A 25,721-nucleotide genomic window follows, 5' to 3' on the forward strand; every position below is an offset into this window, starting at 1 on the left:
CCGCCCCCGCCCCCCCGCCCGGGAATTTTAATTTGATTTCCATGTAACTGGGGAGTAAGGAAGTTACCCGAGCAGCTGTGAAGCCTGTGGAAACGCAGAAGGCAGGGAAGAGGAAAGAAAAGGTTAATGGGCGCCACGGCAGCAGAGGAAAGTTCTTACTCATGAACACAGTCGAGGCGACGCTGCGCGTGTATTTGGCCGTCACTGTCCGTTGCGTATCGATAGACCTTTCCTCAAGTCAGGGAAGGGCAGAACTCATCCTTCAACCAGCCAACAGGACCGAAAATTAAGAGAGGGAAGAGCAGGGACAGACGTCTTTCACGGCCACAAAGCTCAAAGGACAGCCCTCCCTGGGAAGAGCTTCGATTCATTCCTTCCTAATTGTCTTCTCCAAGAGAGGTTCCTCCGGAGGAGCCTCACGCCTCTAATGAGGACAAGGAATCCAGGATCACTCTCTTCAGTCCGCGCCCTTCCTAGATGTCTCTCTGGTAGCACTGTGCTGTCTGGAAAGGCTGGGTAGAGCTCCACAGCCATTTAGCTTAAATACATAAACTTGCTGGTTTCTTAGAAGTTCTTAAGCCAGGGTGATTTTCAAAGTTGTGTAAGAAGAACCATTTCCTTCTCTACAGTGTCAACCTCCCTGTCTCCAAAAAGGCAAACACTGTCAAGAAAAGGGCCAAGGATTTCTTGGTGTGCAAGTGTTCATGCCCCAGGAAAGGGACACCTCAAAGAAAAAAAAAAAAAAAGTACCCATGTTTTAACGAAGATTATTCAACCCTTGGGAAAGAAGTTTCTGGGTAGAGGACCAGCCAGAAAAATCTCTTACTGAAGAGTAAGAGAATATGAATTGCAGTCAAAGAGGGTTGAGGAAGGGCAATCTACTGAAAGAGGGGGAGATTCAGAGGTGACCTACCGCTATTTACAGCAATGAGGACCTCCTGGGGATCAGGCTTGGAGGAAGGAGGTTGGCAGCCTCTGGTGAGGCTACAAGGCACCACCCCGTGACAGCGGTTGAGCCAAGGCTGATTTTCCATGGGGCGAGAAGCTGGTGAGACTGTTTTACAAGTTCTTAAGTTGTCAGAAAGTCACGCCAAAGGAGACAGGCTTTTCTGGAAAATGAGTCGAGGCAGGCTCCGTTACATTGCTGACTATATTTATGTTGATCTTAACATGACTTGCACTATACTACCCTTTTTATAAAATGGTTATTGTTTATAACTACTTTGTCAAAAGTGACACCCGTCAGTTCATATCTCATGAGAACCAAATAGTCTTAATTGGAGACAGAGGAGCACTCCTTTCTAAATTCATTTGAACTCTTTGCTCTACTATTTTGCCTTCTACTTTAGCAAAAAAATGCCTGCAAAAGTCCATCTAAAATGAGAATTCACATCAAAATGCAAAACTAAGAGTCAAATTCTTCTCTCCCTCTCATACAATAAATTCATTTTTCATGTAGTACTATTGCTATTAAAAAATCCTCACAAGTTTAGGATATTCACTGCTTAAGTGCCATATATTAACTACATATAAATCGGTTATAGAAATTTAGCATACTCACATTCTTTTTGTGAGAGGTTGGGTGCTGGTTGGTTTCAAATGTTCTTGAGCTCCTGGGCTAGATCGATAACCTAAAAGAAACTTGTCCTCGGCTGCTGGCTTGGGCTGAAAATAAACCTGACTTCCCAAAGGTCAAAAGAAACTTTTGGAAAAATTGATTTCCCCCCTCCAAAGGTGAGTATTTGCTGTGTCCAACATCGCATATGCTACGTGCAATTTGAAAGTCGATTAAGTAGAAGGCACACAAAGGGTGCAGCACCAGTTCCAGTGCTACAGCTGTTCCTTACGCCAAAGGCTGCAGTTAATGAAGCTGCACGGGAGTTCTCAGTTCAGACCTTTTCAAGCTAATGACATCATTAAAATATTTTTTTCTTGAATAAAAAGTGGTCTAAATTACTATTTAAGCACAAATCGAAGCCTTCGAAGTCAGAGAGGACGGAAACTTGAAGCTTTAGTGGGAGGGCAGACAAGGATGAAGACACTTTTTGTAGCAGAAAGCGGTGTGTATGGAGACTTAAGGTCCTCCATACCCATTTCAGAAGCAAGGAGCTTTACACGGAGAAAGTTTGCAGGCAGCTACGTTCCACCACAGACTAGCTTCCAAGGCAATTCATGAAAGAATCCACAATGCTTAAAGTGACTGGAAATTACCTGGACTCTTTAATCGTGTGGTTTTAACTCTTGTCAGAACCAAGCTGTGTGGTTTATGAAAGACCATAAATACGATTTTGACACCAGGCCTAGATTTCAAAGGCCACTTCCTTGGGTAAGACTTCATCAGTTTATTATGAAGTTTTGGACTTATACGGTGAATTATGAGTTAAATGAGTGCAGATAAAGTCTGACCTCTGCTGTTATCTCTACAATTACACATATAAAGTTTAAAAACCTAAAATCCTGACAGGGCTGTTAGCCTGCTAGCTCGCCACGCAAATCAAGGCCAACAAGAACCATACGCTTCTTGTTTTGCGGCTCAACTATGTAACCTCGGTATTGCAGCGATGCAAGAATTTGCACTGGAAGCTTCTGTAAGAAGCCAGAGTGGTTCTAAATTAGCGTTGACATGTCTAAAGCTGCCTACACGCACAGCAGAGGCAGACAATGAGAACTGCCCCCAGGCAAATTTCCATGCCCTGGCTTTCATAGTCCCGGTCAGGCCTTGTTTACAAAGGTCCCCAAAAGCCTCCCTCTGTCCCCAGCTGTAACCAAGCCAGCAGTTCTGCAGACAAAAGTATAGTTAAAGCAAGTTTTTAATTCTGTGATTAAAAGAAATATTCAGGAATGAGGGCAAACACGGCCCCTTCTAAACAAACGTGGTTTTGATTCCCTGCTGAGCAATACTGCAAGTAGTAACAGGAGCAGAAAATGCAGAATAAGACAGAACAAGCATTCTTAATACAGCGGCATCTAGCCTTCGTGGGAGGAAGCAATCAGACCTCTGGTAGCAATTACAGTTTTTTACTGCACTATGCTTTATTTTTATTATGGCCCTGCTGTTGCTAAGATCATGCTCTCAAATTACCTTACATACAAACTGCATTAAAGAACAAGTTTGCCCAGTTTACAGGGCCAGACGGTTCTCCAAGGTTTAATATATTGTTGGATTTGTATATAAAAAAAGAAAAAAAGTACCCACGTTGTTCAACCAAGCCAGTAAATAACTTCTCTAGTCTCATGATAGGTGATGTGTGGATAAAAAGCTTATTTCCTTTCCTGCTTCCAACTGATGCCTTCAATGTCTAAGCAAATCTGTTCTTTGGAGTCACTGTGAGCGCTATTGAAAGTGACGAGACCCTGCCGTGCCCAGAGGCAGCATCAAGGAAACACACTGGGCCAAAGACTTTTCCCCGCCAAAAAATTCAACTCATCTGTCAGTGAGGGAAGGTGGAGTAGGAAGAGCAGTGGGATTACAAATACAAATTAGAAATGCAGCTGGCTTGGTAAAAAGGGAAAATACCCTGTATAAATAGGCAACGCATTTCAACAAAGATGGGAAGGCAAAGAATTTCAGTCTTGACACCGCTGCTGCTTGGAGCACTGCTAGATCACATCCAGTGTGAAGATCCAGGCACCACTACCATTGAAGTGTTGAGCTGGTTAAGACTTAATCTGAAGGAATTGGCAAAAGACATTGCAAACACCGCCATTTTTAAATCAACGCTTAGGTTGATCAGTATTTAAATCACAGATGTATAGTTGTGTATGTAACAATTTAAAATAATCACATCGGTATTTAAACAGCAATGAGATAACACCCTTGTGCGGCTTATGACAATGTCAGCCTAAGAATCTTAGTCTAGAAGTTTATCTTCCAGGCAGGGAAACCTCTGACCTGTAAGAGCTTAAGGCCTTTTAAAATAGCCAGTGTATGTGCTGCTGCTTGGGTACTTCCAAAACTCATGAAGTAGTTGTTAAAAGGGCAGTCTTGAAGTCAAATTCATTCTCGGTTATAGCAAGTATTTATTTTGAACACACAGAGTAATTACTGGGGATGTATTTTCAGAAATGTAGGATAGCTAAACATTTTAAAATCTTTGAGAGCATTAGTATAGGTTTAAAGCAAAGTTCAGAAAGAATTTTTGAAGATCCTGTTATTAAAACCATTAATAGGAAATAGTGCTGTTATCGGAATTGGTCACTTAGCCATGAGTATGAGAGATTCCTCATGAGGTGCCCAACATTATGGAGAAATGAATTAAGCATGGTAAAAATGCTTTAAAAACTTGGGTTATGGTGAACTGTCCGTTAAAAAAATTAATTAGCATCAGAATTTTTCTTTAACCCTGATTTTATATTATATTGTTCTAAAGATTTTCCTAGTTTACATCAGTTTGCCATTAGTTTCCTCATTAATCAACTAGGAAGTCAAGTATTCACACTGTAAGTTTTTGAACATTAATTGCAATATTAGTACAATTTCTTTGCCTAAATTTTATGCGTTCCATAATAATCTGCACAGACCATTTTGTATAGACAAAGTAGTTCAAATTCATAGTTCTGGAAAACTTTGTCTCAAAAATGAATTCCTCACTTCAATGTTGAAGACAACTTTCAGCTTTTTAATAGCATAGCATTATTCAGTAACAATTTAGATATTTAAGAAAGTTTGAGATATTCAGAAACTGATTCAGAACCACCTAGTTTGGGGATAAGCACAAGCTAGTTAGTGGCATTGGAAACTGGAACAAGTGGAAAGGCCTAAGTTAAATGTGATATACTAATGCCTCTTCACAGTGTTACTACAAGAGTATCCAAAATACCATTTTAAACTATTTCCCCCCCCCCCCAAGATTCTATTTTTGTGTATTGATAGTTTACAGTTGTCTGTAACTTCCTTGGAAACATTTCCTTGAAAAACTGAAGACAGCTTGAGTGGTCAAACTGTCTCTTCCTGAGCATATTTACTGCTGATGATTGGCAAGAGGGACACCCAAATATGTTTCCAAAGAAACACTGCAAGGAAAAAAATGCTGATAAACTAACATACATTGGAATTGTACCTAAATGCCTACACATTCTATATTAATTCCAGTTTTGATGTTGGGGGTATACTCTTGTAAAAACCGTTTGAGATAACAGACACATTTAACTTTTTCTATGCACATTTTTGAATGCTCAATCTTCAAACCATGTTTTTACTTAGGCTTTTCAAAAATGGCATATGCAAAACCTTTTTCTTAATGCAGCCACCTATGAGAAGTAGCATCAGTAAGAAGTTCAGTTTGATCCACGGAATTAAAATAAGATAAATTAGTACCTTCACTGCAAGATGAAAGTCCCCAGATGAGGCAGCTTCAGAAGAATTGGAAGAAAGCAATTGGCCTCCAACCCTAGTTGAAACAGTTGAAGCTGTATCTGCTTCAATAAAATGGTTAGAGAGAAAGTAAACACTTCCTAACCCTTATTAGCACCACCATGTATTTTTTAAATTCAACACGATGCTAGTAAGAAACCACGCAGGCTCTCCCCATCTCCTCTCTAGTTTCATGACTGCATCCATTTGGTCTTTATAAGGAAAAAATTGTACCAGAACAGTTCCCCAGTTGGGATCAGCACAGATACGATGCTTGTTTGCTTTTCAGCAGACAAGAAGGTGAGAAAAGCTAACGTGGACTCGGTGTACTTTGCACACCGCAGCATTAGGAACAGAAATGCAGCCTGGCTCAAACAAAGAGTAGCACTACTAAGAGTAACTAGACAGGTTTTATTACTTAAGCTCACCTTACCAGGAGTAGCTGTTAGTATCTCACCACAATACCACATCATGCAACCGGGGTATAATCAGAATCAACAAAAAAGTCAAGCTCATTTTGTGTAGTTGATTTTATTACATACTAATAATGCATATCAACACAGCTGTTATCAGAGTAAACCCTTATGGAACAAATAAATGCCATAATGCAAATTATGGAACCGAAGATCAGTGTAAAGCGTGGAGCAGCACAGCATCTGCTTAAAAAAATAAAAAAAAAATCAATGCTGTGAACTCTTAGGGTGTTAGACTTCACTTAAAAAAAAAATAATCTTAGGAGAGGCCTAAAGTTCACAAACTTCCCAAAACACAAGAAAAGTCACGTGCATCCCCCCAGTGAATCCATCAGGACTTAATTCCATGAAGACTTTTTGCAAATTCGGTGTTTAAATCTTCTACGTATTTCATATTCTTCTTTACTGTAAGAGAGCACAGGAAGCTGATCTATTCTACACACATATATTGCTTTACTCTTTTGGGGCAAATTACGATCACAATTTCCTCTAGCTTTGAAGAGCTATTTCAACCAATATATATACATATGTGTAAACAAAACGCTTAAAGCAATTTCATAGAAGTATTCCAATTCAGCTATTTGTGCTCTTTACTTCAAAATCCAAAAGTGCCAAATACAAGCAGCAAAAGTTACCACTATCACAGTCAAAAATAAAAGTGATCCCATTTACTTGTGTGAATTTATAGAAATCATTTAAAGCTACAATTCCAATTAATTCAAAAGGGCTGAGAACAGGAATAGGATATTCACAGTAACTGCACATCTTGCATGGCCAAAAGTCTCAAAATTAATTTTAAACTGTTATTAACAAGGAATGTACATATGTTGACAATTTAACATAACTCAAAAATAGACAACTACCACACTGATCCAAATTTGTTAATGCATAATCATATTTGAAAATATACAAAATATGAAGTTATTACATGAAATTAAAACCTAGTTTTAAAAAGTGCACAGTAAAAACTGAAGGTAATTACTATATAAATTATCCACAGTGTGTATTTCCTGGTTTAGAGCCAACATTAAGTTCTATCTGTCACAAGTTCTAAATATTTTAAAGCCATTTACAGCACCAAATCAGTTTTTACTAGACCCAATGCCACCTCTGCTTCCTGTAACAAACAGGGATGAACATTCACTAACTGCATCCTGGGCAGCAGCAGCTTCCAAAGACAGTTGATCAGACGCAAGCTATCGATTTTTGTTCTTTTTAGAATTTCCCTGCAACAAGACACAAGTGAACAGAACATATAGTTTAGATAAGAAAATCTATACAGACAACATATAAAACCTGATGTCTGATAATATATGCCTACAGCAAACAAAGAACAGTCAAACCGAAAATAAACAGTCCATAGGCTTTTAATAATGGAAGCTTGTAACTGGTTGCTCTGAAAATCCCTCTGTCTTTCCAGCCATAGCAGTGGTTAAGTACCAGGTATTTCAAATAAGCACAACAGTACCTTACCTCAATTAAAACCTGCGGAAAAAGAGACATTTGAGTTACGTCCCAAGACACTCAGTTGTATTAACACCACTAATATTGTGAGGGCAGTGAAGGCAAGTCAAATCATAATTCACCCTTAAGTGATACTCCAAATATAAACCTTATAGGATAATTGCATCAAATTAAAATTGATTCCCCACCTTATCATTTTGTTCCAAAAATAAATTTAACTATAACTTGGTCTATACAGAATATTCCTAGTTTAGAAGAGAATTTGTTCTACAGCTAACCAACTCACGTTTGACTTACAACAGCTCCACAAAGCAAACGGTGTAGCTTAAAATAAACTTTTGTGCAATAGTTACTTGCCAGCAATTCCCTGTCTTCCTATTACCTTAAGATAACATTTGGTTTTAACCTAACCAACAACTCGCTCCAAGTGATAGTGGCTTTAACTGCATCATTTTGATTTTAACCGAATCACTATCTATGTTTGATAGCATTTGAAAATCCGTGTCTACTGTTGTGAGAGTCTGAACTACCTCCTTACAGACAGAGGGCCACTTCAAATCTTAGAAGTATGACAAGTGAAAAATTCCAGAAAACATTTTATAAAAACATGAAGTGTTATGGTCAGTATGCAGCCAAGAGCTTTCCTCTAAAGACACAAGAGCTTATACTCCAAAAAGTAGTTTTAAAGATTGCAGTGGCCAGTCAAAACACTTAGACATCTGAAGAAAAACAGTTCTGTACACGAGAGGAAGAGTCTACTCTAAAAAATAAAAGTTGCTGTCATGGGACCTTTAATCAAAACATAGATTTTTTTTTTTTAACCTTTCAGTGAAATCTGCTTCCATGCATTCCACAATTAAGGAGAACAATGCTAGCTTATTAGTTTCCCAGCCAGACTAGTGAAGGGTAAAGGCCTTCACGAGTTCTGTTTCTCCCTAGAACCATCAGAATAAGATATACCATGGTTTAAGCACTGACTGCTCCAACAGCAGACTTCTGTATTTTTCATCATTAACATGAAGATAACTCAGAAACTTGCTTCTGGTAAATGGATAGAATCCTTGATTGGAAAAAAAAAATTAAGCGTGCATTTTAAATTCACAGAAGAATTCAAGTGGCAAAGTTTTCATGCCTACATATGAGAGACCAAAAAGCTAGAATATAGAAATAAAACAGAAAAAGAATAGCCGCCAAGAACAGACTATGCTGCAACCAAGAGAGGAGTGCAGGAAGGACACTCCTACCACTAAGTTAATCATAAACACCTGGTAACACTAGATAGATTTGCAAATAGTTCTATTTTCACCAGAAAACCTTTCACACAAAAAAAGGTGCTGATCATCCATCAGAGGATACACTTTGAAAGCCAACTTTAAAGCAGTGACATAAAGTGGTGTTTCTTTCCCAAATATATGTTTTGCAAGAATTTTTTCTTCACTTAAATATGTGGGACCAGGTTTATAGCTTTCTTTCCAATTGGCCAAGAACTATAGCTTGTGAATTGGTTTGTTAAAGGGTAATACTGCAGTAATAATGCGACCCACAGACCTCCAAACCGCAGCCAGTGCCTAACGTCAACTTACCTTACTGGTCATCTTCAGTGTATCAATTTCTTCCCTTTGTTTAGTTAAGGTTTCATTCATACTGCAGAGATGGTCACTCATCATACTTAACTGATCCTCGTAACTTCTCTTTGTTGTCATCAATTCGTCCTAAGGGAAACAAAAAGTAACCAGAAGCCTTTGCTCAGTATTAGCAACAACTGACACAAAGCAGCCAACTTCTATCTCCACTTAGTAAGCTCTACGGTTTTGCTAAGTGTGTGCAATTAAGCTAAGCCATTTAGAAAAAAAAAAAAATCACTTGCTGCAAGAAACTCAATAGCTATTTTTCTTTTACCTGAAGTCTCATGCATAGTATGTTCCCCTTATTTTTGCTGTTTCCTTTATAATTTTTCCCCCCCATTTTTTATGGCTTAAATAAAAAGACTAACAGCTAAGTTTTCCAACATTGCTTCCAGCCAAGAAACAAGTGAAGTTTATAGGGTTAGAGCACCGCCTGTACATGAATATATGTGGCATACAAAGCTGAAGGAATCAGCAATCCACATGCAGTCGCAGAGCTATGATCCCCCTGGCATTAGATAGACACAGTGGGACAGCGTGCACGACTAGAACACGGCCATGAAGGGATACAGACACTTTAGGAAGGACGGGATAGGAAGGGTGGAAGTCATGCTTTATGTGAAGGAGTGGTCTGAAGACAATTAAGATCTCAAATGTAGGGATCAGGGGAGAACAAGGATGATATGGAGGGCATTTGCTACAAGCAGGTAGAAATCTCACAAGTCCAGACCCTGATCCTCATGAGGGATTTTAACCATCCTGACATCTCCTGGAAGGGCAACAAGGTGGGACACAAGCAATTCAAGAGTTCCCTTGAGTGTGGTAAAGAACTTCTTGATACTAGTGATCAATAGGCCTAAGAGAGGCTCTCTGCTGGACCTGTTACTCACAAATAAGGAAAAGCTGGTCAGGGATGTGAAAGCCAATGGTAGCCTTGGCTGCAGCAACCTTGAGTTAGTGGAATTTAAGATCCTGAGGGAAGCAAGCAAGATGAATAGTAGAATTACAGCAACCCAAGATTTAAGAGGAGCAGATTTTGGCTTTCTCAAGGTCTGCTTGGCAAGATCCCAGGTAAAACTGCCCTGGAAGTTAAAGGGGCCCAGGAAAGCTAAATGATCAGGGACAGAGCAAAGAACAGTCCAGTCCTTAGGAAATTGAGCAACTGTGGCAGAAGGCCAGCGAGGCCATACGGGAAACTCCCGATTCAACAGCTTGATCTGAACTCTCTCTGCTCTGACCAAGTAGGGGGACCAGATTACCTTCGGAGGACCCTTCCAACCTAAATAGTTCTACGATTCAATATTATGCAGGCTACTAAACATACAAATGGTGCGCCTGCTATCTTTTCTTAGGAAGTTTAATATGTAATTGAAAATTAACATCTCGTGTTGAGTTGGATATTGACTGTGGAATTTTTTAGAGAAACTAAAGAGTACTTTGTGTTCATGAACAATTCTTTTAAGTGTTTATCATTATATTCACTGCCTGTATGAAGCATTTTAGGTACTCACCATCTCAGACAGGTGAGCAATAAAGATATGAACTAAACATGAAGAGAACACAAAGGCATTTAAACACTGAATATTTATACATACTTTATTTTACTATTGGCTCCTTTCTGAACTGCGTGGAGGGGAAGGACAAAGGGACAGGACATTCACAGGATGTCTGGTATAAGAGTTTATTATCTATTGTTTACAACGGCTTCTTAAGGATTACCCTGAAGCTATTTTTGCTTAATATTAAGCTGTCCATCTCAAAAAGACAACCTGGCATTTCTAAGACTTTCAGTCCCAGGTGCTAGAAAGGATTAAGAATGCGGTGTATCATCTAGGAAACTGCACTTTCATCACTTTTCTAGTCTTGTTTCCAAGTTAAATGGACTGATGTGTAGTCAGCCTCGTCAGTATCACATCTAACTCTGAGGAGTAGATGCAAGTGCTGGCTGTACACAAACTAATCCGCTCCTTGCAGAGGGAAACAAGCCACTGCAGTCAGTCATACAGCAACACCTTTTGACATTAAAAAAAGCATTTTCATAAAAAGCCTTTATATCACGTGTGCTAACACACAGGCTTGGCTACTATAACCTTTTCCTTGCAAGCACGTTCAACTTTATATGTGGGATTTGAAGTGTGTTTTTTAAGTCTCCTCTCAACATACCATTAGAGTTTTTACATCACATAACTAAGGACCTAATAAAGACATGACCATAGTCAAGGGTCATAATTTTTCTCCTCCAGCTTCCCCTTACGCACAATTACAAAATGCATTTATTACATTATATAACATTTTACTTGCCTGTAACCTACTGATGTTTTGACTGGCTAGTTTCAACTCTTCTGTAAGCGATTCCTTGGACTTCTCTGCTAGAGACAGTCTTTTGGCAAGTGCTCGACACTGTCAATCAGAAGAGGATAAGAAGGGTAGAAGGGAGGAAAGTTAGTTCAAGAGTATTGCCTTGCACCATCTTTAACCAATTGCTTTAGATATTTCCATCTTTATGTAATCCTTAGATTTCAAAAAACTTAGTCAGAACTTGTACACATTTTTAAACGCAAATGTAATGAAGTAGTTAACGTTACATTTTCCTTAATTTTACAGAATTACCATATTACCAATCCTCTAAATATCATATTTTTCACATAATTACTAGGAAATATCTCATAAGGAAAAAGCAATACAGACAACTCACTTCATACGTTGCTCTAATATCAAAGATGTTTCCTCCATACTATGTCATCTACTATTAAAAAAATATTTAAGAAGATTTGCACTGTCAGCCTGGAGCTCTGGTATACTCCATATCATTTAGTTCCACAAATCAAAATGGCCACTACTTTCAAGAAAAATTACCTCATGATTTGAAATGAAAACAGGAAGTCAGATACTTCAAGAATTAACAAAACGATTCATTGTATAACTTATGCCTAAGAACCAATTTCTCAGAGGAGAGCTGTTTTCATCACTTCATGTTACACTCAAGTATTTTTGAATGACATCAGCATCACTTCAAGATGAAGTCAAAATTAGCTTGGTAACTAAAGCCAGCTGCTTCAGCTTATGTGAACAAACCTATACGCCATAAACACTGTACGTCTTCATACCCCCAAGACAAGGCTACCAAAGTATTTAAAAAAAATATCTTTCTACAGTATCCATTTTTATGCATACTACACCACAGACAAAAAAAAACATATTCCAGGAACAGGTTTTTATGAAACATTATGTTCCATACATTTAAACTCAGTGTCAAAACACTTGCCTGTGGAAAGTTCAAAAAGCGATTTACTGTTTTCAGTACAGACACTGCCTGCGTGCTCACCTCAGCATGGAAGTGTACTGATTTGCTGTCAGCAAGCTGCAGATGAGACGTAAGTTCTGCTATCCTTGCCATATAGTGGTTTTTTATCAGGTCTTCACGAGACTCAACATCTGGAGCCTGGCAAAGCAAAAATTTAAGCAGACAGATATTTATGTTTAGTAGACTGAATACTTACACCACAACATTGTCCTCTATACTGAGGACTTCTTCCCTCCTGAAGCCTGGCTGTTCTACTCAAAAGCATTAAATTCCCCAAACACAACAGCCAAATTACAGGAGGTCACTCTGCAATTTGTCACTGTGATGGTGACTCTTAGTGTCAGACTCCCTTAAAGGGCAAAGGGCTGACTGAAGATATAAGAAGTTAGCTTGATCTAATGTATCAAGTCTCTGATGAAGATGAAAATCCATTGCAGAAGTGGACTGCTTTCATCTGGATAAAAACTTCCTGGCTTTTCCCCAGCAAGGAAGAATTCCTTCGCATAAACAAATTTCAGAAGCTCACAACAGTCAAAACTATTTCTGATGTTGCATGTTCCAGAACTTTCTTTAGCCATTTGAACTTTAAAAAAGCCACAACTCATCAGTTTACTGTAAGTTACAGAGTAACCCACTAGAGGCAGCTTTCATGTAACTTGTCATTACCTTCAAGTTCAGCACTACGCAGTAGCTTTTAAGAACTTTTATCAGTCATTATCTGCCCCTCATTCCCTTTTTAATCATACCTTCAGAAGAAAAGAAGGAGTAAACTAAAATACACATCAGTTCCCTGCAGTGCCAGAAAAAGGAAAGCACTGAACCTTACTCTGCTACGTTCCTGCTGAGGCAAGTGTTGCGGTATAGCAGTGCCAAACAAAAGAGTTAACATTGAGTCTGACAGCTGGTTCAAACTTTCTTTGGCATGAGCTCTGGTGTGCGATAGCCTGTACTTAAGTGTAAAACACCAGGTACTACAGTCAGTGACCTTTTTTTTTTTGCAGCTTTATCCCTCCCTCAAAAGTTAAGAATTGAGGCTTGGAATGCAGTTAGGGTTACTGAAGTACAGACAGGCCAATGCCTTCCTTGAATTACAGGGAGCAGACCTGGACCACAGCTCACACTGCTCCAAACTGCTTACATGAATAAAAAGATAACAGTTCACTAGGCAGAAGAAGAAAGTTAAGAAATACATGTATTTCGGAAGCTTGAAAATATACTATACAGGCTACATGGGTGACATGCCATTATATGACGGTATTCTTGGTAATTAGACCTTTGGAATAAGTTTAACAGAATCAAAATTGAAGTATTTACCAGATGTACTTCAATGATGTTTAAAACAGATTACCTTTTCATCATCAGTAGTTATAGTCAACATTCCAATCTAGAACAAGGAAGAAAATATGCTTAAGTGAGAACTGCAAAAATAGATACTATAGCTGCAAGTCATTTTGGCTTCAGTCATAGAAAGACTTTAAATTAAATAAAAATCTTGCAACAGTTAAAATTAACCCCAAATTTAAGTATTCCACCTGTAACACAAACAAGAGTAATAATAGGCATTAATGCCTTGAACCAAATTAAAGCTGACACCAACTTTCCAAATATAGCCTTTGCCTTATGATGTACACAGGGAAAAAGCAACAGAACAACAAGATGCAGCTAGCTTGTATAATTATGCAACTGCTTGATTACAGGAAACTAATTCAGAGATACGTTAGTACATTGAAACATTACTTTCCAGGTTGAAGAGCAAGGAAACCCTTCCTGGATTTCGCGAGTACCTTCTGAATTCCTTTCTTTCCAGTTTCACAGTTCAGTCTGAAGCCCTAACCGAAATATAGCAGGGGGGTGTATGCAAATAACTAGTTTCGTGGAACAATGTCTTTATAGAGTCAAGAGGGTTTTTTTCCTGACCTCAACAGGACTAGAGATTTAGGTTTATGGGAAATATTTGTACAATATGTTGACCTGTGAGTTACATTAAACATCATAGCTAGAAAAAGCCATTCTCCTCAAACTCCTAACAGATGAGATATAGGACCAAATACTTAACATGGCCGTTTACTTCAAAATTGGGGATTTTAAAATAACCCACAGGTCATTGTTATCCTGGAGCAGAAAAGCAGTGAGGAAAAAAAGGAAGAATTCTATCAAGTGCTGAGCTAAGTAGATTGTTTCTTTCTTACAGGTGACATCCCTATTAATACCATTTCAGAAGTGGTAATTCAGAAGAAAGGCAAACCTCTTTTTAGTAGCAGTAAACAGGGGAGAGATTTACCCGACACAAAAGAGCAAGTACAGAATGCATGCCATATCCAAATGCAATTGTTGAGCCCAAGTTGTATGTATGTATGAAAGTTACGTAAAAATTAAGTGTTCCGGACAGCACCGAAAACTTGAATGGCTTCATGTTAAAATTAAATTATGCTGCACAAGCTTGTAGTAAGCCTCTCAACCCATTTAGAAATACTAATTACCTACTTCCATTTGCTTTAATATATCTACAGATGAAAAAAGTATTGGAAACTCAGATCCACCCCGAGATATACACTACTTGCAAGGCTTCCTGACTACAGAGTCAGAAAAATCTAGCAGTTAAGCATCTATTATTTCCCCTATGGTCATACAAGTACAGAACTACAAAAATGTCTCCATGATCCTAAAGATACCAAAGTCCCAAAAGCCAAGAAGTTCCAAACTCTGCAAGAAGTATTAGCAAGCAGCTTTGCAACTACAAGAAGCCCAAATGTGAACGCATTTCACAGTCAAAAAGCTTTCGTTGTTAGTGTTCCACTGATCAAACAGTACTACTACTGAAGAAAGTGGATTTTCCTCTATTGAAGGAAAAAGGTCACTTACCAGACTAGTACTTTTAATAGGTTCCCTTGGACTCTTTTCTGTCGTTTCCTTCTTTTGTTCAGCTACATTTGGCAAAACAGAACGCTCTTGTATAGCTTCAGTTAAATGTCCACTAAGAGAGTTCTTCAGTTTTTGGTTTTCTTTCTCTAGCTTTATTTTAGCTAGCTGGGCCTCCAACATCCAGTGTTCTTTTTCTTGTTCAAGTTTTGCAATTTTCTCCAAACTCTGCTGGACCTTTAAGAGGGAAAGTTTACAGTCCAGGTTATTGAATACAAGGAGAAAAAAAGTCACACACAGAGAATGTTTGAAGATAGTATTATTTTAAACCATCACATAAGTGAGCTAATGAATAATGCAGCAGGTAAACAACTACTGATTCGAGCTGTACACTTAACCGTGGTCATGTGTCAAAAATGACCACGTTATTTAATTGGTCTAAAACATGCATCACAAAGTTACGGCTCATAGAACTGGCAACACCATATTAGGTGAAAAATCAAAGCAGGGAAAAATTTTATGAAAACTTCATAAATGTGTGTCTGGCACTAATATTGTCTTGTTCTACGCTAGCATCATGGTTTAGTCTTTAGGAAGACAATCTCTCCCCTCCCAGCTGCTCCACCTCATACAGACAGAAGAACCCATTTGCCCAGATAAGAAATCAACTATGGAATAGTACACATCATTTCACTCCACACATTTCTGTTGAAATTCATTTCATCCCTACTAGCACACTTTGAACAATGGCCACTACAAGAAAAAACACTGAAGTATTTTTCTTCTGTGAAAGTTCAGTGATGGTGACTCAAGCACAGTCTGAACGTTCAAGCAAATAAAGAAGTTTTGGTATTAATCAGTTAGCTGGTCTCATTCATATGAGGAGACGGGCAAACCGTATAGGCATTTGAAACACCATTTAACTTCCCTTTGCCTCACCTTCCACAAAAAAAAAATAAAAAATGCACACTGCAAGAATGATAAACTAATCTATTAAAAGACTTTAAATGAAAAGAAAAATAATTGTTCTTAACCAGTGCTAATAAATCCTGCATAGTCCAAAAAAGCACTCAAGACTGTACATAACATTAGAAATGAATACTTCAGTATGCCTTATTCTTGCCTTTATTTTGCATTTATTTGAATTATGAAAGATTGCCTGACTTATTGTATTTATAAATGATGACATCAATGGCATAATTCCATCTCTTATAACTATGCATACATTCTGCAGGTAAAAAAGAACAAGTCTTGGATAATCCTGCCTGAAAAGGATGAGTTTTAGTTTCAAACTCTACAAATATGACATCTGCAGTCTAATTTTAAGCTTCAGTATATGCATATATATATACTAACAACCAAACACATATTTTACATTTATAAAATACACTATCATATATATCAGTAGAAGTTATAACAGAATACCTGTTGTGCAAGTCCTTCTCTGCTTTCTGTGGAGCTCAGAAGAACTCTGCGATTAGCTAAAGCCTCTTCATAAGGCACTGAATCTGCACAAGGCTACAGAAGGATAAAAGAAACCTCAAAACATTTTTCACAGTAGATCAGAATACATATTCTACATTTATTTTCTCTTTGCCCTCCTTACTTTAGTCAAGGGAAGAAAAACATCTTCCAAACGTTTACCAGCCAGTAGGAAAAAATGGTTTAAGCTCACAAAAAATATTGCCCCAAAATGCACACCTGATTAAGAAGTGCTCAGAAAACTCTAGGTGTTACTTAATGATCAAATGAATCTTAAGGTCCACTTTACAGACATTGCGTGAAATGATTTAATGACAACTGTTAAGTACACCATCACTTCATTGTTAATTTCTATGGAGACAACAGGGAGATTTGTGTTCAATCCTTTGGTTCAGCACATTTTCTCCTGCTCTTCAGCTGCTTTTCCCCCCCCCCCCGTTGCTCTCTACTGTCTCCCACTGAATGCAAGTATAAGAATATGACGTCATTCACTCCATATTCCTGGTGAATATGAGAGGAAATTTAAATAAGCAGCTACCCTCTTCTCCTTGGAGTCTTGGCACAGAAATAATTAGTGGAAATGGGTAACGGCAGAACTGGCACGTACCTTCAGCTGTGAGGGCAACTATGCTCTGTAAAATTTTCACTAGCATTATTGCTCTAAGGGTTCCATTTCCTTAGCCAAAGATTCCCAGTCAGAGGGAAATCTACTCCAAATACTGAAAATTCTTAGTTTGTATTCTCTTTGGCATAACCAACTATCAACTGATTTGTGTTTTCTCTGTGCAAGCATGCTAGCTGAACAAACCTTCTTCAAAGACTTCATGTAAGCAACCGCCTTTTTCTTGTACTGCAGCATACACTCAGCTGAAAGAGGGCTGATGAACTCTGTTCCTGCTTTAGGGCCATAGCTCAACGAAGTAGTGAAATGATCCAAGTTGTTGCTAAAGAACGAGGCAATCTAGACAAATCAAGAAAAGCCACTTTTCAAATTAAGTTGACCAGAAAGATTTAGAAGAGCAATTACTCTGTCAAGAGAAAGACAATATTTAGTGAAACTGGACTTTACAAGAAGAAATTCAAACAAGCTACAGGTTCTTCCACGTAAGTTAGACCTTACTAATGCAAAGCGTCCTCTTCACAGTATCTACTTTTATCACCCATTGAGTTGTTTTTTCTTCTTGCCCGAAAATACCTTAGAACAAACCTGATACTATAGATTATTAATATCAGAGGCATACCTGGATTTTCCAAATCATTCCATTAAGATTATTTTTTTTTAAACAATACCTGCACAAGTTAGGGCATTATATTGAAACAAAAATATCCATTACCTTGCCCACTCCATTTGTTAAAGCCACAAGAGAGGATAAAATACAGTCATTTGTAGTTATTAGTTTCTGTGTGGCAGTTGGAAGGTCTTGTTCTAAAGTAGCTTTCTGACTGTAGTGCTTGGAAATGTCTAGAAAAAGAAGAGACACATTATGTCAAATTAGATTTTTTTGTCTATTTAAGCAACAATTTTCAAATTCAGCTTACAACCTCTGGCTTTAAATGCTTTTCCACTCTTTAAGTTGTATAAAAGTTTATTCTGGATACTTGGTTCTTTGGTATACTCCCTTGGACAACTTTGTGATCATTAGAAATAGACATTACGCCTGTTACACAAGGCAGAATAAAGGTGTATATTTAAGTGTACTCTGTATCCCAAAAGTCATAGCTATATAGTGGATCTATAGCATTTCATTCCACAAGTATACTTCCTATTTGCGTATGTTTACATCAGGACACTAAAGGCAGAATTTTTGGTCATGTTCAACATCTGACTCTTAAGCTTACATGACTTAGAAGGGAAGAGTTTTTAATTCTTTCAGAGCAAGTCTAAAAGACTACCAGAAATCTAAAATGCTACTTCCTGTATTCTAAAATTCTTTCAGGACAAGAACAGTCTTCAGAGAGAAAAAAAACCCAGGAAACTTTTTGAAAGTCACTCACAAAAACGTCTTAGCTTAAATACACTAATTTCAACAACACCAACATTTTAAAAAACTCAAGTATTTATCATGTAAGAACAAACGTTCCCAACTAGGTCTAATTAAGAGCAAGTAATTATTTGACAAATGAACACTTTGCACCTATTTTACAATAAAGTACTATTGCCACAGAATGGAGAAAACTCAGACCACCACCACCAGAAATTATAATTTGAGACAAGCTTAAGCAGTTGGAAGTGAGTTTGGGTTTGGAAGGGAGAAGTGTCAAATCAAGCGTTCTGGAGTATGGGAGTGCAAGGTGTTAAACACATCTCTGTTGCTAGCTAATAAATTCTACTGACAGTTTTCTTTATTGCTTTGCTATTTTATTTCTTTTCATAAAGTGTAAGTTGGGTTGGTTTTGCATTACAGTAACTATATTAAAAGGTAGAAGGTATTTATTATCTATGTTACAAAACTCTTGGTTTAGTGTCTCATTTTGTTTGGGGTACAATCTCTATAGTTTTTTGTTGTCTTTTTTTTTAAATAGGGACACTGCAAAATGGGACAATTCTATTGACATTACTAAAAAACGCAAGAAACAAAAAAATTATCCTTAAAAAGATAAAAGCCTAATGTTTAAACAGCTGACTACGATTAAAACAATTCACCTATATGGATTATTTTCTCTCTGGGAACAGCTACATGGTACAGAAATTTTAGGATATACAGAAACATCAGTGTTTCAGAAGTTTGACTTTTATCAGTGACAAATATCACTGAAAACGTAACATATCCATTCCTTCTGATAAAGAGAAGCTTAGCCATTTTCAAGGAGGATGTTAAGATTCAAAAGGTAAACAGACTTCTTTGTAAGGTTTGATTACTTACTCATCTTAAAAGTAGTAATCAACCTAGAAATTGTAAGGAAAAATTCCACTTTGAAGGCAGGTATAGGTCAATAGTACAGAAGGGGAGGGAAATATGTATATTTAGAGGCATTCCATTCTGTACGCTAGTGTCACTAGAGCAATGAAGTTCTGTAACTAAAGTACTGCTATTCAGGAAGAGCTAGAATGCCACAATTAACTATTCCAGCAATTTAGAAGAACAAAGCTAACAGAATGGAGGCATGAAAAACATGCATGCATGTCTAAAACAAGTAGGTGGCATGTTTAGTTTCTTATCTTAGTTTGTAAAGGCAAAACAGACCAGATTTATCACATATTACACATTTAACATTGTTACAGAGAGAATGCATGTGTGCTGTGTTAAACAGAAAAAAGCATAGCTGAAACATACCACTACGCCTGTACTCTCACCTTTTAAGATATCATGAAATCCATGAAGACTTGTAGCAATGTTTGTAAACACAAAGTTGTAATTTGTCCTAAGAAGTCCTTCTGGTTTTGTACCTAGAAGTACCATGAAGAAAAAAAACCAAAAAACCCACATTCAACTATGATGAAAAAACGATGATTCTTCATTATCTGATTTCCATCTACTAGAAACATTTGCATGGGGTATAATCTTTAGAGCTACAGAATCATAACAGATTCATTTACTTAAAATTTCCCCTTCCTTTAATATTAGAGATATATACACACACACCCCTCCCAGATTTTACCAGAGTAGGCAGGTAAAAGACTTCCAAGTTTCTTAAATTTCGCTCAGATTTTACAAATATCAACTCTTTTGGTCTCAAAAAGCAATTATGCATGCAGAAAGATTTACACGCTTGCTGTTGTAGGAGAGACCATCTGGGTCCTTCTAAAGAGTGAAGACTGAAATAACCTGAAGCTATATAGTAACAGTTTCCTCTTATTATTTACAGTATGCATTTGGATATAGTTTCCCCACACACAAACACAAAGGTTTTACTTGATTTTACTTAGTCATTACCATGAGAGATGTAATTTAATAGCACAGCAGAAGCTGGAAGCGGTAATTAGTAATAAAATGTAGTTTATTAACAATTTTATGATTAAGAGATGACAAAAGACATACTGTCAATTGTACTATAAAAACCTACAGTGACTTTTTTCTCCTCTACAGTTAACTATTACATCTAAAATGTGGTACATGTGACTGCTTGGTAATTTCCAGATCTGCATCATACCCACGTCTATCCAGAAGGAAGAGGACGGAGCATTAAAGAAACACTCTACATCACGCTCAGCCTCCCAGCCTGGATCAAAGCGGGTCCAATATGACAGATCATACTGCAGAACGCACTTGCCCCATAGTTTAGACTGCACCTTAAGAGTAGAGTTAACCTTGTTTTCCTCTATCATACAAGTGTGGTTTTGCGTGTGTGTGCACGTGTGTGGTTTTTTGGTGTGGTGGGGTTTTTGAGGGGGTTGGTTTATTTTAGGGTTTTGGTTTGTTTCTTTTTAAACTAGTCAGAAAGGAGAACTATACCCTTCCAGTCACAATGTAGCCAACAGAGACAAAAGTGGCACTTACTTGGTAACGCAAGAAGACTAATGTATGTATGTAGCTTCTCAAAGACTGCAGTCAACCTTTTCATGTCTCTATGTAGCTCCATATTTCTAGCTCTTAAAGCAGCTGTGCAAAGAGAAGACTCACACTCTTCTTCCAAACTAGGAATATATGAATTATATTTTTTAAAAAGTGAGCAATTATCTTAAAAAAACCAAGATCATGAGTTTTGGAGTAGATAACTCGTGTTCTCTACATCTGCAGTCCAAAGCAATAATGGACTGGGAATTTATTTTAGAGTAACTTTGCAATACATGAAGATTACTGTGTGCAGGTACTATGCCCATTCTTAAGAGCTTCAGACACAAGCCTGGACCAGTTTACACTCACAGCAAGGAACCGATTGCATCAGTTTAAAGACTTTTTCCTCTATCATATATAATGTACCTCTTGCTTCCTAAGGAGCAGGAGAGCAGGTATAAAGAAGGCATAAAACAAGCCTTTTCTCCTTCTTCAATACAAAACCTCTTTTTAAGCAGTCCTTTGCACTAATATATCACCTCCCTTCAACCCACTCGGGAACAAAGATTTTCACTGCAGAAGGGATGTGCATGCGGCCAAGTTCTACTACATTGCAGTATTTACTGCATGATAAGTAATCTTGGACAGGCTCAAGAAATTAACAATTTTAGAATATCATACTTGAATAGTATCAATACTATTGAATAACCTTTAAGAAACATTAAAAATCTGTGCAGCTTTCATTAAAGTCCCATCTCGGGGGGGGGGAAGGCTTTAAAATACATGTTTTTAGCTCTAATGCCCAGCTGAAAAACACATGCATAACCTAAGGGCTCAAAAACCAGCAGGCAAAAAAAAAATTCTGCCTTTTAAGCCAGAGTGCTTTAAGAGATGACTTAATATTTGAATTGTAGATGCTGACAGTGCTGCATGCCTGACACTTAGTGCCTCTTTAATTTGATCTATCAAATCAAAAGTACCTTTTTAACTGATACGGAAGAATCTTTCTTAAAAAGCATAAGTAGGAAGCTAAGTTTTCTGAGAAGGCCTTCAGTTTCACAGCTGTTTCCTGGAAGGTAAAACAACACATGAGTATTTTTGCTCTGTGAAAATCTTTTTCAATACTAAAAATAAGAAATCTTACCAGGACTGTCACAGTATCCTCTGTAATACTCTCAAACAAGTGAAGCATTCCTTCCTCCAGAGGGCGAACATACGAAGCATTTTCATGAAGATACTGTGAGAACTGAGTACAGAGAGATTTTAAAATGGTGCTTGCTAAAGGCTCTTGCAAACTGTTTCAAGTTAACAACTGAATGGTCCACTTTAGCCAAGCACCTGTCACCTTAAATGATCCCCAGGACGTTAATAATAAGATATAATAGTCAAGTGATGTACAGCAACCTCTTCTACAGGACACACAAATGCACACCTTGAGGGAAAGTGAGAAATAGTGAAGGCTACAATTGAAGTCCAGGCGAAAGCCCATCTAGGGCTTTGCCACAGCATGCTATCTCATTTCAACTACCATGCACAGCACACCAAACCCCTGCTTTTTAAGTTTAAACGTTCTAGCGTTTCTTGCTCAACTCCATCAAATTAAGGCTAGATCCACGCACCATTAAGCCACCAGAATAAACTACCCTAGCTTCCCTCCCATCTGCTGTTTGCCTCTCAGCCCTTGGTCCTGTGCATCAGCACAAACATTTGCTGTGCAAAGTACTGAAGAACTAAAACGAATTAAAACTGACAGCAAGAGATACATTTTAATCTTTATCTGTAGCCAGTCCAGTTTTCAACATGGGTCAAAGCACGCTTACGCCAATAGAAAGGATGGAACAGTAACTAATCAAAGGGAGAATTCTTACTTTCAAGAACTATGACAGGTTTGGGCAATTACAAAACTTTGGCCTCACAGAACTGCCCGACTTCACTAAAAATTGTTTAAATAAATTCTATGGCTAATTTCACCTTCAAAAAAGTATACCTGAGAACAAAGGTGTTGATTCTTAAACACAATCAAAATGTAACAGTACCATCAGCTTTCAATTTTGATACCATAGTACTACAAAAAGCTTTTTCCATAGATTGACATAAGTAGTCACAAGTGATCTTGGCTTTTATTTTACCCCACAGACAGATACCTTCACCTTTGATTATTTATACCACAATAGCAGCTAAAGATCCCAGGCAAATAGGGTATGAGAAATTTTAATTATTCCTTGTATTGTTATAGTGCAGTAACACAGTGTTAACAAGAAAAGAGAGATGCCAAGCTCTCATTCATGCATGCACAAATCTGGATGGAATTAGGGAGAATTCCTAAGTCTAAGGAGGAAGAAATAACACATGCAGAATGCTCCTGACTTGTGTTGCAAGAGAGAGGACTGGAGTTATCTGGCACAATGCTGAAGACCCAGCAGAACCCAGCAATCCAATACTTAAAGAGAAAAGGAATACTTGAACCTGGGAGGGAATTGTCCACATCTACTTTGAGTGTTTGGTGGGGAAAATAGCTCGAAAGCGCCAGACAAGACCTGGAGTTGGGGAAAAATAAATCAGTGCAAGTGTGCCAACCCACTACCTGACACTTGTCTCATTTTCTCTACCATATTAAGGGGAGGTTTTTGAACCACTCAGTGGAGGAGCTAACATCACACTGAGAACACTTGCCAAGCAAATAGATAAATTGATCAAAAATACAGGAGCAACAGCAGCATCAGTGAGTGATAAAAGATGCTTCACCACTGGAAAGTCACAGAGTCATTGCAAAAGCCCTGAGAGGTAGCATGCACTGAGGCAATTAGGTCATGAATACAGGATGGAGCAGACTACAAGAGCCATAATTATGAAAACAAACAAAGCCTGAACCACTGAATCGGAGTCAATTATCAGAAAAGGAGAATCAAATTACAGTTCTGATTAATTTGCAGGTTTCAGCTGTGTGAAAGCACTCCTCTACTGAAAAGCAACAAAGAAGTGTTAACTAGGACATTAAGAAAAAAATGCACGAGAAGCATGTCTAAGAAACCTGATTTTATTCCCTTAGTGTAAGCTGCAGTAGTGTCTGTCAGCACACTGGGCCACATAAACAAGGAGACACAGTTCCTGTCCCAAAGAATTTGGAAGATGACAAAGCTACATAGTTTTCACAAGAAGGATATGCAATTTTGAGTACCTTTGAGTTTTCTGAGCAGGAGCAAGAAAACGTTGTTCTGAAACTAAGATCTATGCTGAACCTCTCTAAAAGTGTATTCTTGATTCAAATAGTTGGAACAACTGAGAAGGTAAATAGAGTGGGATGTCTCTATTAGATAAACACCTTCACAAGCATATATTTGTTGCCTGCAAAGAGATTAAAGGAGGCCTTCCCAAGAACAGGAAAGTTTTGTGATAGTTAACATTGCCATTACATGCATTGCAGCCATTTGATGAATGCAAATCACGTGCATCTCAGTAGCTTAAGTCTGAGCCCTACAAACTACTAAATTGAAATTGTAGTCTGAATAAGAAGATACTGTCACCCAGTAACTTAAATGCATGTAGGTCCACCTGCACTATGAACTCATCAACTCAGCTTTTAAAGCCATTTTATTCCAAACCATACATATATACATCCCCACACAAGTTCTTGTGCACAAACTTCTTTTCCATGCTCCATGGCATAGAAAGTCAAAAGATGCAGCTTAACAGCTCTGAATGATACTTTCGGAAAAGTCTTCCCGAGTTGCACAGAAAGAGACAAGTCAAGTTTCTCATAATAATTTCTAAATGCTTTACAGACTTGAAGCTTCAGACCACTTACAGGAAAGATCTTTACACAAATAGCCCAAAATCAGATTATGAAGTTTATTTTTGACCAGGGAAGAGAGTCCAAGTTCTCTCTTTCATAAGCCTACCTTATATCCAGTTTATTTCACATCACAGTCAAACACTTGAAACACAAGACCTTCTGCCTCAAAATCTCCCATGCCCCAGTGCATTAACTAGGACAAGCATCTGTTTAGCAGTGCAATATTTGTGTATTATTATTTTAAAATAAGTCAGCTGAACTTTTTGACAAATGCACTTTAATTTAGCTCTTAAACAGCAAAGCCTTGATTTAACTAACATATTACTCTTGTAGCAGAAGCATAGGGGAAAAGGATTCTCTGCAGCTACGCCTTCACCCGCTTCCAGAGAATTCACCCAGAAGAAAAAAGACTCATGCAGGAGAGGCTGCGTCTCAGGAACACGCTCATAGCATTCCAGTAAAGGTGGTAGAAGTTTCCATGACTAAGATTGTTCACTCATGAAAGTCTACATAATTGAATACACTTTTAGCTGAAATCTGCAAGCTTTACCTTCTGATTTAATGGTGATATAGTGTCTGTTGCAGAATCAATGGGAAAGATCTGCACCTTCTGCTCAGTGTACGTATGGAAGTTCAGAAGAGCTGTTACAAGTTCTTGAACAAAAGCCAGCGCCTGGCCAGCAAGGTCTCGCAACTTCAGCTGTAAAGACAGTTATAAAATTATTATATTTGACATGTATCTAAATATGAAAAAAGTTATGGCTGGATACAAAAAATTGCTATTATTTCCTTCTTGTTACTAGCTCAGCCTAAAATACATAGCGTAATTACCTTTAGCTTGATTTTTAAAGTTTATGAATAAACTACAATGCCACATAGAAGGCCATGTTTTTCTATGACAACAAAGTATATTTTTATGTCACACAACAGGT

At 37.8% G+C, this 25,721-nt stretch overlaps 1 protein-coding gene across 5 annotated transcripts in view; it reads right to left on the bottom strand.

The window, feature by feature from the left end:
• Nucleotides 1–5,870: 5,870 nt before the first annotated feature.
• PPP1R21 (protein phosphatase 1 regulatory subunit 21) overlaps nt 5,871–25,721 on the bottom strand; it is a 33,419-nt gene continuing 13,568 nt past the window's right edge. For 3 of the 5 annotated variants that reach the window (XM_063328104.1, XM_063328105.1, XM_063328106.1), the window contains 14 exons: nt 25,340–25,489; nt 22,141–22,242; nt 21,977–22,065; nt 21,000–21,136; nt 19,856–19,948; nt 17,895–18,022; nt 17,369–17,521; nt 16,504–16,596; nt 15,082–15,315; nt 13,568–13,603; nt 12,241–12,357; nt 11,217–11,315; nt 8,874–9,002; nt 5,871–7,052 (listed from right to left, as the gene is read on the bottom strand). In XM_063328104.1, coding sequence (XP_063184174.1) covers nt 7,023–7,052; nt 8,874–9,002; nt 11,217–11,315; nt 12,241–12,357; nt 13,568–13,603; nt 15,082–15,315; nt 16,504–16,596; nt 17,369–17,521; nt 17,895–18,022; nt 19,856–19,948; nt 21,000–21,136; nt 21,977–22,065; nt 22,141–22,242; nt 25,340–25,489 — 1,590 coding nt within the window. In that variant the 3' untranslated portion in view covers nt 5,871–7,022. Of the gene's footprint in view, nt 7,053–8,873; nt 9,003–11,216; nt 11,316–12,240; nt 12,358–13,533; nt 13,604–15,081; nt 15,316–16,503; nt 16,597–17,368; nt 17,522–17,894; nt 18,023–19,855; nt 19,949–20,999; nt 21,137–21,976; nt 22,243–25,339; nt 25,490–25,721 lie in introns of those variants that run through there. The other 2 variants (XM_063328103.1, XM_063328107.1) reach the window with 2 other exon arrangements.

This window comes from Chroicocephalus ridibundus, chromosome 3 (assembly GCF_963924245.1).
Source record: "Chroicocephalus ridibundus chromosome 3, bChrRid1.1, whole genome shotgun sequence".
Classification (NCBI taxonomy): Eukaryota; Metazoa; Chordata; class Aves; order Charadriiformes; family Laridae; genus Chroicocephalus; species Chroicocephalus ridibundus.